The sequence below is a fragment of the Falco rusticolus genome, chromosome Z, assembly GCF_015220075.1.
Source record: "Falco rusticolus isolate bFalRus1 chromosome Z, bFalRus1.pri, whole genome shotgun sequence".
NCBI lineage: Eukaryota > Metazoa > Chordata > Aves > Falconiformes > Falconidae > Falco > Falco rusticolus.
Window position 1 is genome coordinate 38,508,632 of NC_051210.1, and position 13,792 is coordinate 38,522,423.

At 34.2% G+C, this 13,792-nt stretch overlaps 1 protein-coding gene across 1 annotated transcript in view; it reads left to right on the forward strand.

Annotated features, from left to right (window-relative positions):
* CNTNAP4 (contactin associated protein family member 4) overlaps window positions 1-13,792 on the forward strand; it is a 258,447-nt gene that overhangs the window by 31,113 nt on the left and 213,542 nt on the right. The window contains exon 2 of the mRNA XM_037372623.1: window positions 10,947-11,057. Coding sequence (XP_037228520.1) covers window positions 10,947-11,057 — 111 coding nt within the window. The remainder of the gene's footprint in view (window positions 1-10,946; window positions 11,058-13,792) is intronic.

A 13,792-nucleotide genomic window follows, 5' to 3' on the forward strand; every position in this document is an offset into this window, starting at 1 on the left:
TAAATATATAATATTATCACTAAAAATAGAATTACATAGAATATCATGTTTGTTGTACTAAAAATTTGGCTGGGAATCAGTGGCAGAACATAGCTGTCGGTCTGGAGCAGAAAATGAAGTCAAGGGAATTCAGTGTAGCAGCATTCTGTCTGTGGGTGCAACCTTGCAAACTCAGACAAATGCTACCCATTTATAAAGGTCTCCTTGGGGTGACTGCATAAAGCGATTATCATCCAGGAAAAACAGTTAATAAAGTTCTGGTTCTAAAATTAATCTTACAAATGTGACTTCCTTTGATTTGCGAAAGCCTTAGTTGAATAAAAAGAATAATTGTGAATACTTTTTTCTTTGTTTGTTTAAACCATTCCTGAGTTTCTCTATTTATTTAATTGTTAAGAGTGGGTAGTATCTTTCCAAACATGAAGAAGTTTTTATTTGTGGATTGTTTGTTTTGTGTAATGTGATTGTAAGGATGGCTATCTCAGTGACAGTTGATGGGGTTTAATTGAATATGACTCTCCTTCTTTTAATTTCATTGCCTGAGTCCTGAACTGATTTTTAACTTTTTTTTTTTTTTTTTTTTTTTTTTTTATTTAGGCACTGAATTATATTCTTTAATTCTTTCTGAAAGAGTTTGGTATAGATTTTGCTTTGAATAAAAAGGAAGTGTTCTTTTCTAACTTCAAATATGAGAATTTTCTTTTCTTGAGTGAAATGCAATCCAATGGAAAATGTCTGTGTTTGAGCAAAGTTCAATTCAATAAAATCAAAGTTAAGCCTATTATTAGAACAAACAAACAATCCCTTTCCCTTTCTGTGTGAATCCTGTCTGCATCTGTCAGTTTAGGAGAAAGAAAAACATCTCCTACATTTTTCTGATAATAAGGTATTTGAAATACTCTGACTTTTAATAAAGATGCTTTTATCTCTCTCAAGAAAAATTTTACTAAACTCTGTGTTATGCCAGCTGAAAAAAAAATAAATTAAATATTCCAAATTTTAAAAACATTATGAGACAGCCCAAAGACATAGAAAATTAAATAATCCAATGAGAAAGTGTAAGATGTATTTCACGTGAAAGGATATTTCATGCTGTTAGAAAATTAGTTTTCAGATATGGCACACCTACACAGGAAAATATGAATGCTGATAATAAAACCTATCTATTCTTGATCAGTATGAAGTATTTTAATTCTAAACTGTAAGTAACTTATTTTTGTTACCTTATTAATACAAATTCTGTTTTGATCTCTCTAAAAATCTTGCTGTTTTACTGCCACACATGCTTGAGATACTTTCAACATACATTAAAAATTGCATTAGTCTCACTGCTTTTCACAGAACAAACCCATACTTATTAATACAATATATTAGCACCTTTTAATATTAACAATTTTTTCAGCCTGTATTCTGTTGCCATCTTTTTGATGTTGCTGTATTTTTTATGTTGCCAGCATCAAAACTCAATGGCAATAAACAATTTAATGAAAGTTCTTTTAATAGTAATATTAAATAAACAGTATTAGTTTGAGTATATACAACTAGGCAAGGGCCCGTAAGATCTCACAGGTTTCAGATTCTGTTGATGTTTAAGAATGTGATCTATTTAATCTTGCCAGTTTTAACTCTTATTTGGTAAAAATTATGCTTTTAAGTTAAAATAGACAAGATATTTGCCTATCTAGTAGAAGGTATGCCATCCTACTTTCTTGATCACACCTTAGACAAGTTGATGTTTAGATTAGTGTATTTGTTTATTTTGATTATTTGTATAGTGTATTTGCTTAATTAATAGATTTTGCTGTATGTCTTTAAAGTGAGTAACAAAAGCCTAACAGAAAATAACCCATTTGTCCAATCACCTCTCAGTTCTAATTTATCCTACTCAAATATTTTATTGAATCATATACACTTTCAGCACTGATTCACAGACACAAAATGTAATTGGAATCTATAAAAAAATACAGAGTTGATTCAATAGTCATGGAACTTAAAAATACAGACTTCTTTGGTCTCAGGGCACTAGGAATTAGAAGTGAAGTTATAGTGACAGAATTTCACTAGAATTGGATCATAGACTGAAGATTTCTAGAAAAGACCAAAAGAATCGAGAGTAAGCTAACTCAGTTATTATCAGTATGTCTTTAACATCAATTAAAAGCTGTTGACTCTTGAGTTGATTTCTGGGTGCTAAGAACAAGCAAGTTCTTAATTTCACTTTATTAAAACTAATAAGATTACCCCACGATTTTCATGCTTCTTTTTCCTAAACTATGAAAAAAAATGGTTCAAGAAATCAATATAAATAAAAATTAAAACAAATAATAAAAAACCTAAAAGGAAAGCATAATTCATGGCTGTAAGAACCATGCTAGCTCTTGAAAGTTTATTGCAAGGCATGAATCTTTGCAAATATCTGTTTGGAAACAGAATTTCATTACACTTCCAGTCTTTTATCATTAAATTTTGATCTATGTAACTGCAGCCTTTATTTTCTTCATTCTAGTCTGATTTTTAAGTTCTCTATATACAGTTACAAAGACTTTCAGACATCTGGACACCAACTAGGTGGTCAGTAAGCACAGATGAAATTTGGCTTTTTGTACTCAATTCCAGTTCTTGATCCCTCCTTGGCATGAAATAAGTGCAGTTTTGAAATGTGAATGACTCCTTGAAAGGAAGGAAATGTAACATTACATGTTTTTTGTTAAGGTAAACATCACATGCCTGATGTGAATAGTATATCAGGAACAATTAATTGCTAAGTGTCAGAATCCTGTGCTGAATTTGAGTGAACGGTTAGTCTATAAAGGTTAACAATTTTATCCAAAACCTGGAAGATTTTGTTTCAAATTCACGAAAAGAATCAGCTCTGCAGTGAAGGTTATCTCCTTGATAAATCATACTTCACAATCACAAATAAACTGTTACAAAAGCCTGAAGATATTTATTCTCTTATCTTGGGCAATCAACACCCCTGCTTCTCCCTCCACCCTCCTCCAAGCAATAGCTGAAATCTATTAATTAAAAGTCATGTTTAGAATAATAATAAAAAAAGTAATAATACCTCTAATAAAAAAATCAGTCTGGGCCAATGTCTTGCTTTTGGCTGCCATAGAGTTAATTCTCTTTTTCAGAGGCTGGACAGGCTGTGTCTTGGAATTAGTATGAGAACAATGTTGATAGGACACTGAAGGTTTTTGTTGTTGCTCCGTGATGTTATACTAATCAGAACTTTCAGTTTCTTGGGCCCTGCCAGCGAGAGGGCTGGAGGGGCAGGGGACATTGGGAGGGGACACAGCCAGGACAGTGACCCAAACTAGCCAAAGGGATATTCCATACCATGTGACGTCATGCTGAGTATATGAACTGTGGGGGAGCTGGCCAGGGCCTTGTGAATGCTGGCTCAAAGGACTGGCTGGGCATCAGTCAGCGGGTGGTGAGCAGCTGTACTGTGCATCACCTGTTTTTTTTTCTCCTTTTGGATTTTATTCCTCTTTCCCTCCCTTATCTTGTCATTACAATACTTGTTGTTGTTATTATTATAATATTTAGTTTATTTCAATTAGTCAAGTGTTACTCTCAACCCACAAGTTTTTCCCTCTGGTTACCTCCCCCATCCCACGAGGAATGGGACAGTGATTGAGCTTCTGTATGGTTCTTAGTGGCCAGATGGGTTAAACCATGATAGCCAATCACCAATGAAACGTCACATGGTGGGTCAACATTTTTCAAGTAATACGTAGCTGAAAATGCCTAGCAAACCTTCGTACAGGAAACACTGTGAGCTTCTCTGCCTTATATGCAGTTCAAAGGAATATGTGGAATGCCTAAAAACATTCCACAAAATGTACTGAAGAGTAGAAAAGGGAAACACTAGCTGCTAAGACCACTTCAAGGAGTTTGTAGAGGCATGCATGAAACTGTAACTTTTCTAGTTAGGTCTTTTCTCAGTTCTTACCTACAAAAGGGCAGCGGTGGACCCAGATGAAGTGCTTGGGTTCTCTCAACAAGAATCGCTTATATGGGTCAGGAAAGAACTGCAAAAGAACCATATGGCAGCAGCAACAACCACAGGCTGGTTCATATTAAGTGACGAGTTGTGGCAGATGAAGGCCTGAACCTAACCTGATCTAATTGTCTGTAAATCTGTCAACTTGACCTCCTTCTTATTATTTTTATCCTCATTGATGAAGAGGTTCACTGTGATCGTGATCAGCATAATGGTCAGTACCTCTCAGCAAAAGAAGCAGAGGACATCTCTTTTTATCTATGTCACATGAATCTCATTAAAGTCAATGAATCTTTTGAAACTAATTACAAGCCTGCACATGGACTGAAGACTAAATTACCAAAATAACATATTTAAAGGTTTAGCTAAGTAAAATGAGATACGTGGTCACTCATAGGGAAAATTAAAAAAAAAAATCTTTTATAAACATTTATATGGGCTTCAGGATATTGGGTCTCAAAATAATAGGAAAAGGCTACTTTGAAGTCTACATGACTGAATCATAGATTTAATACACAGCTATTGCAGAGATATTTTGTGTGTCATCTTTTCTTAGGTTTTAAGAAGTACTGGTCTCGTTGATACAATACGATATACACTATTTTAAGACCCTCCCTCCTCTTCATCAAGTTTTTGATCATAGATGTTCATTTATTCAAATCTGAGTGATTAATGGCAGCAACGTTGATGCTCCTAAGCATGCAGCTCGCATGCATGAAAGATGAACATTAATAAATTTCTTAGAGACTCACAGAATTATTATTTCTTCCTCCTGTTCCCTAACGCTGCATTTCCAGTCTCCTTAGCTAGTTTGTCTGATGATTAGACATTCAGTTTTCCATGACTAAGGAAGATTGTTAATCTTTCTTTGATTTGTTTTTTTTTTATGTTTTCATGTAGCCTACTGGAACATCTTTTTTTTTGGTGTTTGGGTTTTTTGGGGGGGAGGGGGTGGGGGGTGTTAACATTAAAAAGGGTGTTACTCTGCTCATTAGGCACTCGATATTTCCTCTGAGTTCTTGATAAAGTTGAAAAACTTAATAGTATTTTAGGGAAGTCAGTCATTATAAACTTTCTTCCCTCTTTGCTACCTTTGTCCTGCTTTACTAGAAGTTTAATAGTTTATTAAGGAATTGGCAGTTCTTGTTTTTTGAGGAAGTTTTGAGTAAACTAAATTTTAAGGAAAAAAGTGTATACAACAATATAATAGCTGAAATTAATTTCATTAACAAGTTAAATTAGAGAAATTAATTGAGAGGAACCAAATCAAGTTCAACAAAGGCAAGTGTAGGGTCCTGCACCTGGGAAGGAATCACCACATGCACCGGTACAGGCTATGGATTTACCTGCTGGAGCACAGCTCTGCGGAGAAGGACCTGGGAGTTCTGGAGGACAGCAAGTTGCCCATGAGCCAGCAGTGTGATCCTGTGGGCAAGAGGGACAATGGGATCCTGGAGTGCATTGGGAGAAGCGTGGCCAGTGGGTTGAGAGAGGTGATCCTGCCCCTCTGCTCTGACCTGTTGAGGCCGCATGCTGTGTCCAGTGCTGGGGTCTCCAGTTCAGGAGACACAGGGAACTACTGGAGAGGGGCCAGTGGAGAGCTACAAAGATAATGAGGGTATTGGAGCATCTCTCTTATAAGGAAAGACTGAGAAATCTAGGCCTGTTTAACCTGGAGAAGACTGAGAGGGGATCTTGTTAATGCATAGAAATACCTTCAGGGTGAGTGCTAACAAGATGGGGCCAGACTCTTTCTAGTAGTGTCCAGCAAGAGTATAACAGGCAACAGGCACAAACTGCAACACAGGTGGTTCCATTTAATATGAGGAAAAAATTCTCAACTTTGAGGGTGGCCGAGCACTGGCACAGGCTGCCCAGAGAGGTTGTGGAGACTCCTTCTCTGGAGACATTCAAAACCCATCTGGATGCAGTTTTGTGCAGCCTGCTCTAAATGAACCAGGTTTAGCAGGAGGTTCAATTAGATGATCTCCAGAGTTCCTTTCCAAACCTGACCATTCTGCGACTCTATGATTCTGTGAAATTGAAATATGTCATTTTGTGTATGCTTTTGTGTTGGGATCTTTTAGTTCAAATTAGGATATATTTTGAATAAAGTCTGGATGTAATACACTTAGATAATTATCATCAGAATATTGCATGTCAACTTGTAGTAACTGAGCACTGGACTCTGACATTTTCTTATGCAAATTTGCACTCAAATTGGAATGCATGAAAATCTGTGAGTCTATATTACAAAGCAAGCTGAAAACTTAGATGAAAAAGAGCAGCCTGACTGCTACATTCAAAATAAGACCAGTGCCGTATATTCTTGATGCTGCAAAAGAGGAAAGAAGGTTTGTGCCTGTAAATGACGTTGTGGTGTGAAAATATACACTTACGCATCATGAAGAAATAAATCCCAGATTGTCCCAGTATTCTACTGTTTTTATTGCTATTTTTATTTTTATTTTAGCAAGCTGCTGCTTTGGTCAAAGGTACAAATTTATTGATGAATCTTTGTATTATAAGCATAACTTTGATAACTGCTTTACAACATGATATCCTATTTGAACTCCATCTTTTGTAGATCATATGGCATAAACTATGTAAATTATAGTATCACTCTATAAATAATTTCTTGGTTTACTCTGAATTTACATAGTAAGATAGTATTTGAAGCTGAATAGGTATACTTTGTACATGCAACACTTGAAGTTTTATTCCTATAAAATGCCTCAGTTGCTTTATAGATTTGATTAAATCTGCACTGGAGCTCTTTATATATGGAAAGGTATGCCTTACATAGCTTGAATCTTTCTTCATTTGGTGATGAAACAGGTAATATATTTTTGCTTATATATCTTTCCCCCATTTGCACATTCTTGCTTTTTTTTTTTTTTTTACCAGTTGCACTTCAGTTTTTCACCTCTTATTCCCACAGTAATGACTTCCTGTCCTTTTGAATATTAATAATTTCAGACTTTTTTTTAAACAGCAACTGTTACAACTCATGTCAGTATACGGCATTAACCAACCCTAGTATTTCACAATTATTCTTCACTCTTCTCCATAGGCCTGAGCTTGATTTTATTCTCTACATTAGTATCAGACAATTCAATACATATTTTTTCCTTCTCAAAGCCTTATTTGATACCAAATTTTTGTGCATATTGCAGAAACCTGTGGTTTTGTTTACATTTTTGACACAATTAGCTATTGTTTAAAAAGAAGATTTATCACAAAAATATCATTAAAAAGTTGTATGATACATAGCTTTTAACTAAAATTCTTTGGTTTAAAATTCATATTAGAATAGACTGCTTAGGTATTCATTTAACCTGGAGGAAAACTCTAGACTGCCTTCAGCAGTGAGGTCAGTTCTGTTGTACACAGGGTGTCCAAGAGACATGAAGAGCTAACCAGTAGCATGTTGGAAAACACTGAGTTCAAACTGTGTTTCTTTGTGTGGCATGTCTTCTACTGTATATGAAATCATATAGAATTGTCATACTCAACAGATTATGTTTTTATTTGCTTTTATTAAATTTGAGAAACAAATCAATATTGACCAATTGGTTCCTGTCAATTTCTGCAAAGTATTTTGGATCTAATTCTGGGATTCTCGCTAAATTATGAGTTACATTGCACACTGTAAGGTGCAACAAGAATAAGTTTTAAGCAACGTGTGCTAAGCAATAAAAAATAAGTTGATATGAAGTTATTTTCCTGAAATAAAGCATAGCTGCTATTGTAAAAGAATGTATAATTATTCAGAGTATATCTATTTGTGATACTTTGCTAATTTCTTTTTAATCACTATTGTGTAAAAGCAAAAATATGTCTTGCACTCTTGAATTTTTTACATCTTGTGTATATTCAACTGTTTATGTATCTTTCCATTATAAATTAAGATTGAAACAAATTATTATAGGATAAATACTATGTAAGTGCTCTGAGTTCTTCTGAGAATGTCACAAAACAATAGATGAGTGTCACAGAAATACGTGTATTAGACCATCTAGGAAGAATAATGCAGTACCACTGATTCGTTTCCAAGTTGCAGATTAGGAGAAAAAACAGTGAAAAGTGTAGTCAGCAGAAGCAAATAATACAAAGGCAGCTGTCTTATCTATCCAGTGGAAATGTTTTTTTTTTTTTCCCTTCTGAATTAAAAAGTTATGAAGACAGACAGAACCAGAGATGTTTTAAAAATAATGTATTTGCTGTCGTTTATATACTAGTGTCTGTAAATAATAATCCCATAGTCTTAGTCCTGATGATTCATTTCATAAAACATGCACCCTTCACCAGAAAAGAAAAGTTGAAAATATGAGGCATATGAAGGTGGTGAAACGTTCTACTGTGTCTACCTTTGGAGTTCTCAGTACAGAAAAAAACATGAACCTATTGGTGTGGGTGCAGAGAAGGGCCATAAAAATGATCAGAGGGTTGGAACACTTCTTCTGTGAGGAAAGCCTGAGAGAGTTGGGGTTGTTCAGCCTGGAAAAGAGAAGGCTTCGGGGAGACTTTATGTGGCCTTTCAGTTCCTAAAGGAGGCATATAAAGAAAGGCGGGGACAGACTTTTTAGTAGGGCCTGTTTTGGTAGGACAAGGGGTAATGTTTATACTAAAAGGGGGTAGATTCAGACAACATATAAGGAAGAAAGCTTTTATGATGAGGGTGTTGAAACACAAGAACAAGTTGCCAAGAGAGGTGGTAGGTGCCCCATCCCTGGAAACATTCCAAGGTCAGGCTGGACGGAGCTTTGAGAACCTGGTTTAGTTGAAAGGGGTTGGACTAGATGACATTTAACGGTCTCTTCCAACTCAAACCATTCTGTGATTCTATGATTATATGATTCTAAGTCATGTACATAGAAATGGGGTAAAATGCCTTTTGATTCTTTCCTCTTGATTTTCATCTTGCTATCTAAGCTTACAATGTAGGCTTTGACAGTAGAGAAAGGATCAGTGGTATTTGAAGCACTCTCTTGCGTCAAAAGTGTAAGTAGCTCTCTGCGTGAAACACAGCAGCGTGCTACTCTTTTCTTTCTCGTATAGTTTATGACTAATAAGTCTTTTTTATTTTCTGTGCTGTAAAGAAACCTTTCACTAATGAGATCCTTTTCTAAGACTTACTAGTGCAATGCATTTGCTCATAAGATTAAATCTTGTTTCCTTTCATTTTTTCTGCTTCTATGCTTAGCAGTTGGACAATTTTTCCCAAGTAGCACAGCCTCTTTCACCATCTAAACTGTGGATAATGAAGTGAAAAACGAGCTTGTGGTTAGACAATAACGAGTAGTTATAAAATGTTGCAGTTTGTATTATAGAAGGCTAGATCAGGTAATAAACTTATGAAAGTAAATAATTTTAATTGTGAGGTACTCCGAATTTGGTAGAAGCATGGTATATATGAGTTTATCAAGACCAATTAATTTTGTTTGTTTGGGTTTTTTTGTTGTTGTTTTGGTTTGGTTTTTTTAGTGACTGGGTATTATTTATGGGATTTGAGAGCACTTCTAACTGTAGCAATCGTCATCAGTATCAGGCCTTCTCTTTAGGAAGGGTTTTGTTTAAAGAACCAAATGAACCAACATTTTTAAAAAAATAATTTTTGAAGGTGAACAAAAAACCCTGTTGAGACATTGATATAAAAGTCTTGCTGCTCAATAGAAATGTCCATAATTATTCAGCGGAAGCCCTTAATTATCACCAAGTCAGGAGAAGATTTTGTAATTATTAATATTTATGGTTTTGACAGTGGAAATGTGGTAGACAAACAGAAGTGTTAAAAGGAGGACTCACCTGTGACTTCTCCTTATCAGTTCCATCCAGAGGATGTGTTTCTCCTAAAAAGAACCATTTCGTAAACACTAATAATTTATGTAATTTCCTCTTATTTTCTAGAGCGACAGATGCCAGCACAGTATAGCTAGGGAAAGACTTGCTCACACTTCTAGTGTTTTAAAGTCAGTCTTCTTTCAGCTAAATCCAGAACAGTTATTGATTCTCAATTTATAATTTTCAAATTTAAATGGAGAATGAACACATGCCGTGTATAGTAATTGAGGTGGAGAGGCATTTAACACCCAAAGTATTGATTAGCATTTGCTTGCTTATGCACCATTGATTGTGAACTGCAGTTAAGTCTCTCTTTGAAGCACTCAGGTTTAAGTCTGTATGATGTTAGGACTTGCATACTAATATCTGAGTGATAATGATTTTGTGCTGTGTCTTTATCAAACATGTATACCCTTGGCAAAGCAAAAGATTTTCCATTTTTGTCATTCTTACAGTGCTTAAAAGGGATGATATTATGTTATATTTTATTTCATTTGGTTGGAGTCTTTTTGGTGGTGGGGGTTTTTTTGTTGTTTGTTTGGTTTTTGTTTTTGTTTTTTGTTTTTTAATAAATATTTAATGTGATTGCACATTAAATGTGATTGCACAGAGCTGTGCTGGCATCAGGTCTAAAGAAAATAAAGAGTACATGCTGAGGTTATAGCTTAATGCTACAACCAGGACTAGAAGGCATGCGTTGCTATTCACATAAATAATATGGGCGAGCTGTTAACCTTTAATCAGTATGACTGATCTCAAAAGTTAGGTTAGAAGAGGGCAAGTACATCCAGTTGAAGAACATAATAAATCATACCCTAGTGGTATCATGAAATATTGGATCAAAAAAAATAACTAACCAACAAACAACACCCCCCCAAAAAAAAAAAAAAAAAAAAAAAAAAAAAAGAGAAATGGTGGGCTGCCTTGGTACTGATGCTTTTACATACAACAGAACAAGAGGAATTATTAAGAGATATGCTGCTTTCAGGTACAGGGTTGATTCAGGTATTTTTCTAGTGTTCTTTTTGGATGCAGTTACAGTAAGTGGTGATCATTGTATTAATCTGAATATGATATTTTTCACTGGCAGATAATTGTGATGATCCGTTGGTGTCTGCTTTGCCTCAGTCATCATTCAGTAGTTCATCAGAGCTGTCTAGCAGTCACAGCCCTGGATTTGCAAGGCTTAATCGAAGAGAGGGTGAGTGCAATTTATCAGTTGATTGATGATATGCCTTTACAAGACTTTTTTAAAGGATTTTTTGAACCTGTGCACATTATTAAAATGATACATAGTGAACATATTCTGTGATATTGGGACTGGTTAGAGTTACTTTTCTTGTTTTAAGGAGAATGGGAAGTTAAAACAGTCTCAAAGAATTCATTTGGCCAAGTACACTAAGCTTTTAGTGGTAAAATTATACATTCAGACACTTGTGAACATTTTACTAATTTTAATGTAAACTTTTCATCATGACTGATCCCAAAATCTTCATGTAATTTTCTAAAATAAAATGTAAACATCTTTGGACATATATTTTTGCCACTCCTACAACATTTTTTTTTTTTTCCTAACAAGGCAATAATAACATAAATAAGATCGTTTCTCTTGGAGGACAAATAGAAGCAGAAATATATGAATGGCATTGGTAAATGCAGATTCCTTTTGGAAAGACATAACCAGATATTCAGGAAATATTTTTGAGAAACTGTTTAATCTTTTTTTCTGACAATTTAAAATCTTGATTATTGTAGTTTTATTTCCTCACTGAGCCTAGTATCTTATTATGCTAATTCACCTGACACTGTAACAAACTACATAACTGGCATATGGTCCACATTTTTACTAAAGTGAAGTAAACTTGCTGGTTAGATATTATTTATGTTATACCTCTACCTAAGTATGTGGAGAGCTCTGTATCAGTTTCTAGTTGTCTCACTTTCTTTGATATAGTAATTAGACATACTTTTTCAGTATTTTTGGTCACTTATGGGACACTTTCTTTGCTAAATGTAATTCAACTTTGATAGCATTGTTATTTTTGTCTTTTCTGACATGTAGCTAAAACATTTGAACATGGGTAGTCAGAAGATCTAGAGAGTTAGCCATTTTAGCTAAAGTTTAGTGGTAACTAAAATCCTTATAATTTTGGTGTCAAGGATAATCTAGGAATTAAGAAATGATTAATTTCTTTAATTACTTTAAACATGTTTTCTGCTCTTATGAAAACAGTCATATTTTCTGCATGAAGCTTTTTCACACTATCTATTAGCTTATGTAAAATGTCAGAAAATGGATTTAAACTGTCAAGACATGTCCACATTAGACTTTGTGCTTTGTTTGTGACCTATTTATAATAGTAATTATGTTCAAAAGTCATGTTACAATATATTTAAGTACACTGAATATTAAAAAAACTAGAAATTAACTTTGAAATACTTTGAAATCTCTGTCATCAGCCTCATTAGGTAAGTATCTAAGAAACTCAGTCAGTCTGTCAAGAACATATTAACGGCAATTTTTCTTCTTTTTTCCCTAGCATATCACCAAAATTCTGGTCATAATATCACAGCCTAATGCTATGGGGAATAAATATCTTAGGAAGGGTTTGTTTTTTTAAAAAAACAGAGGAATATGGTCTTATTAATAAACAGAATCTCACTTGATAACATACCTAAAAATAATATTCTGCTTTAAAACTATGGCTTTAAAAACAGCTAAACGTGGGTTGAAATTAAATCAGTTTAGATACTCAAGAGCATATGTTGCTATTTCAAATCATCTTTGGTGTTTGTAAATAAATTGTGATCCACCGGGTAGTCTAAGTTCAAGCAAGTTACGAAGCTCAGCTTCCCACCTATTGGAAAGCTGTCTGACAAAGTAAGCATAGTGGCTGGAGCTGCTATATGGGCTTACGGGAGAAGAAACTCTATAGACACTGACTTCTGTTTATTCCCCATAAGGAAGCAAGAAAGAAAGTGATTCAAAGGTGCAGTTCTGGAAAACCTCACAATTATTGTCTCTCAGGTTACAATCTAGTCTTAATAATTCAGCATTAATGCAGACAATAAGAACCATGCTGGTTATTTAGAGCCATTCAAATACATCCAGTTCTCCTCATTTATTTATTTATTTATTATATTTTTAAAACAATATATATAATTGGTAAGTACGTAAATGAAATCTTAAGAACATTTTGCACTATCAAGAACATTTCCATTCCTGAAACTCCATGATTTAGTGAAACACTTGCTATGTACTCATAGGAAATCTATAGCAAAAAAAGGGATATACCAATCTATTTCATTGTTCCAGTGTACCAATTTGATAAGCACAAACTTCTGTTTTGAATGAAGTTGTGATGTTAAAGAAAATTATATATTGTTAACTTAATTTGAAGTAATATGTGCTCTTAAAATCTTAACATGTGAGCTCTCATCAAACAGTATATTGGTCTCCCCAAAAATGTAGAATTAAAAACTTTTAAAAATTATCTTTTATCACATGCTCTGAAGTTGTTTGTACCATGTTTTGATGCATTTTTTCTAGATATATAATTTCCTTCACATTGCCCTGGAGTTTGTGCATATATAAAAATGCTTATAGCTTATGTCTGGTATTTCACCACCTCATGTAGATACAAAGCAACAGGTTGCCTAATTAGAAGATTCCTAGCTCTCTTGTCTTCCCATTCCATGTACCTTATGATTGATTTACTTAATAGGGTACAGTTTTGAATGCCTTATTCATTTGCTGTGTTCAAATATTTTGTTGGTTAAATAACTTATGACCGGAACATTTGGTTAGGTACCTTTTGGTTCATTCAGACATAATTCTATGTAATTGTGTAGAAGAAGTGAGCTGAAAATTTTCTTCAGTCTTTAATAAATTAATCTTAAATGAATTAGTCTTAATTTACGTTTTCTTTTTTTCAG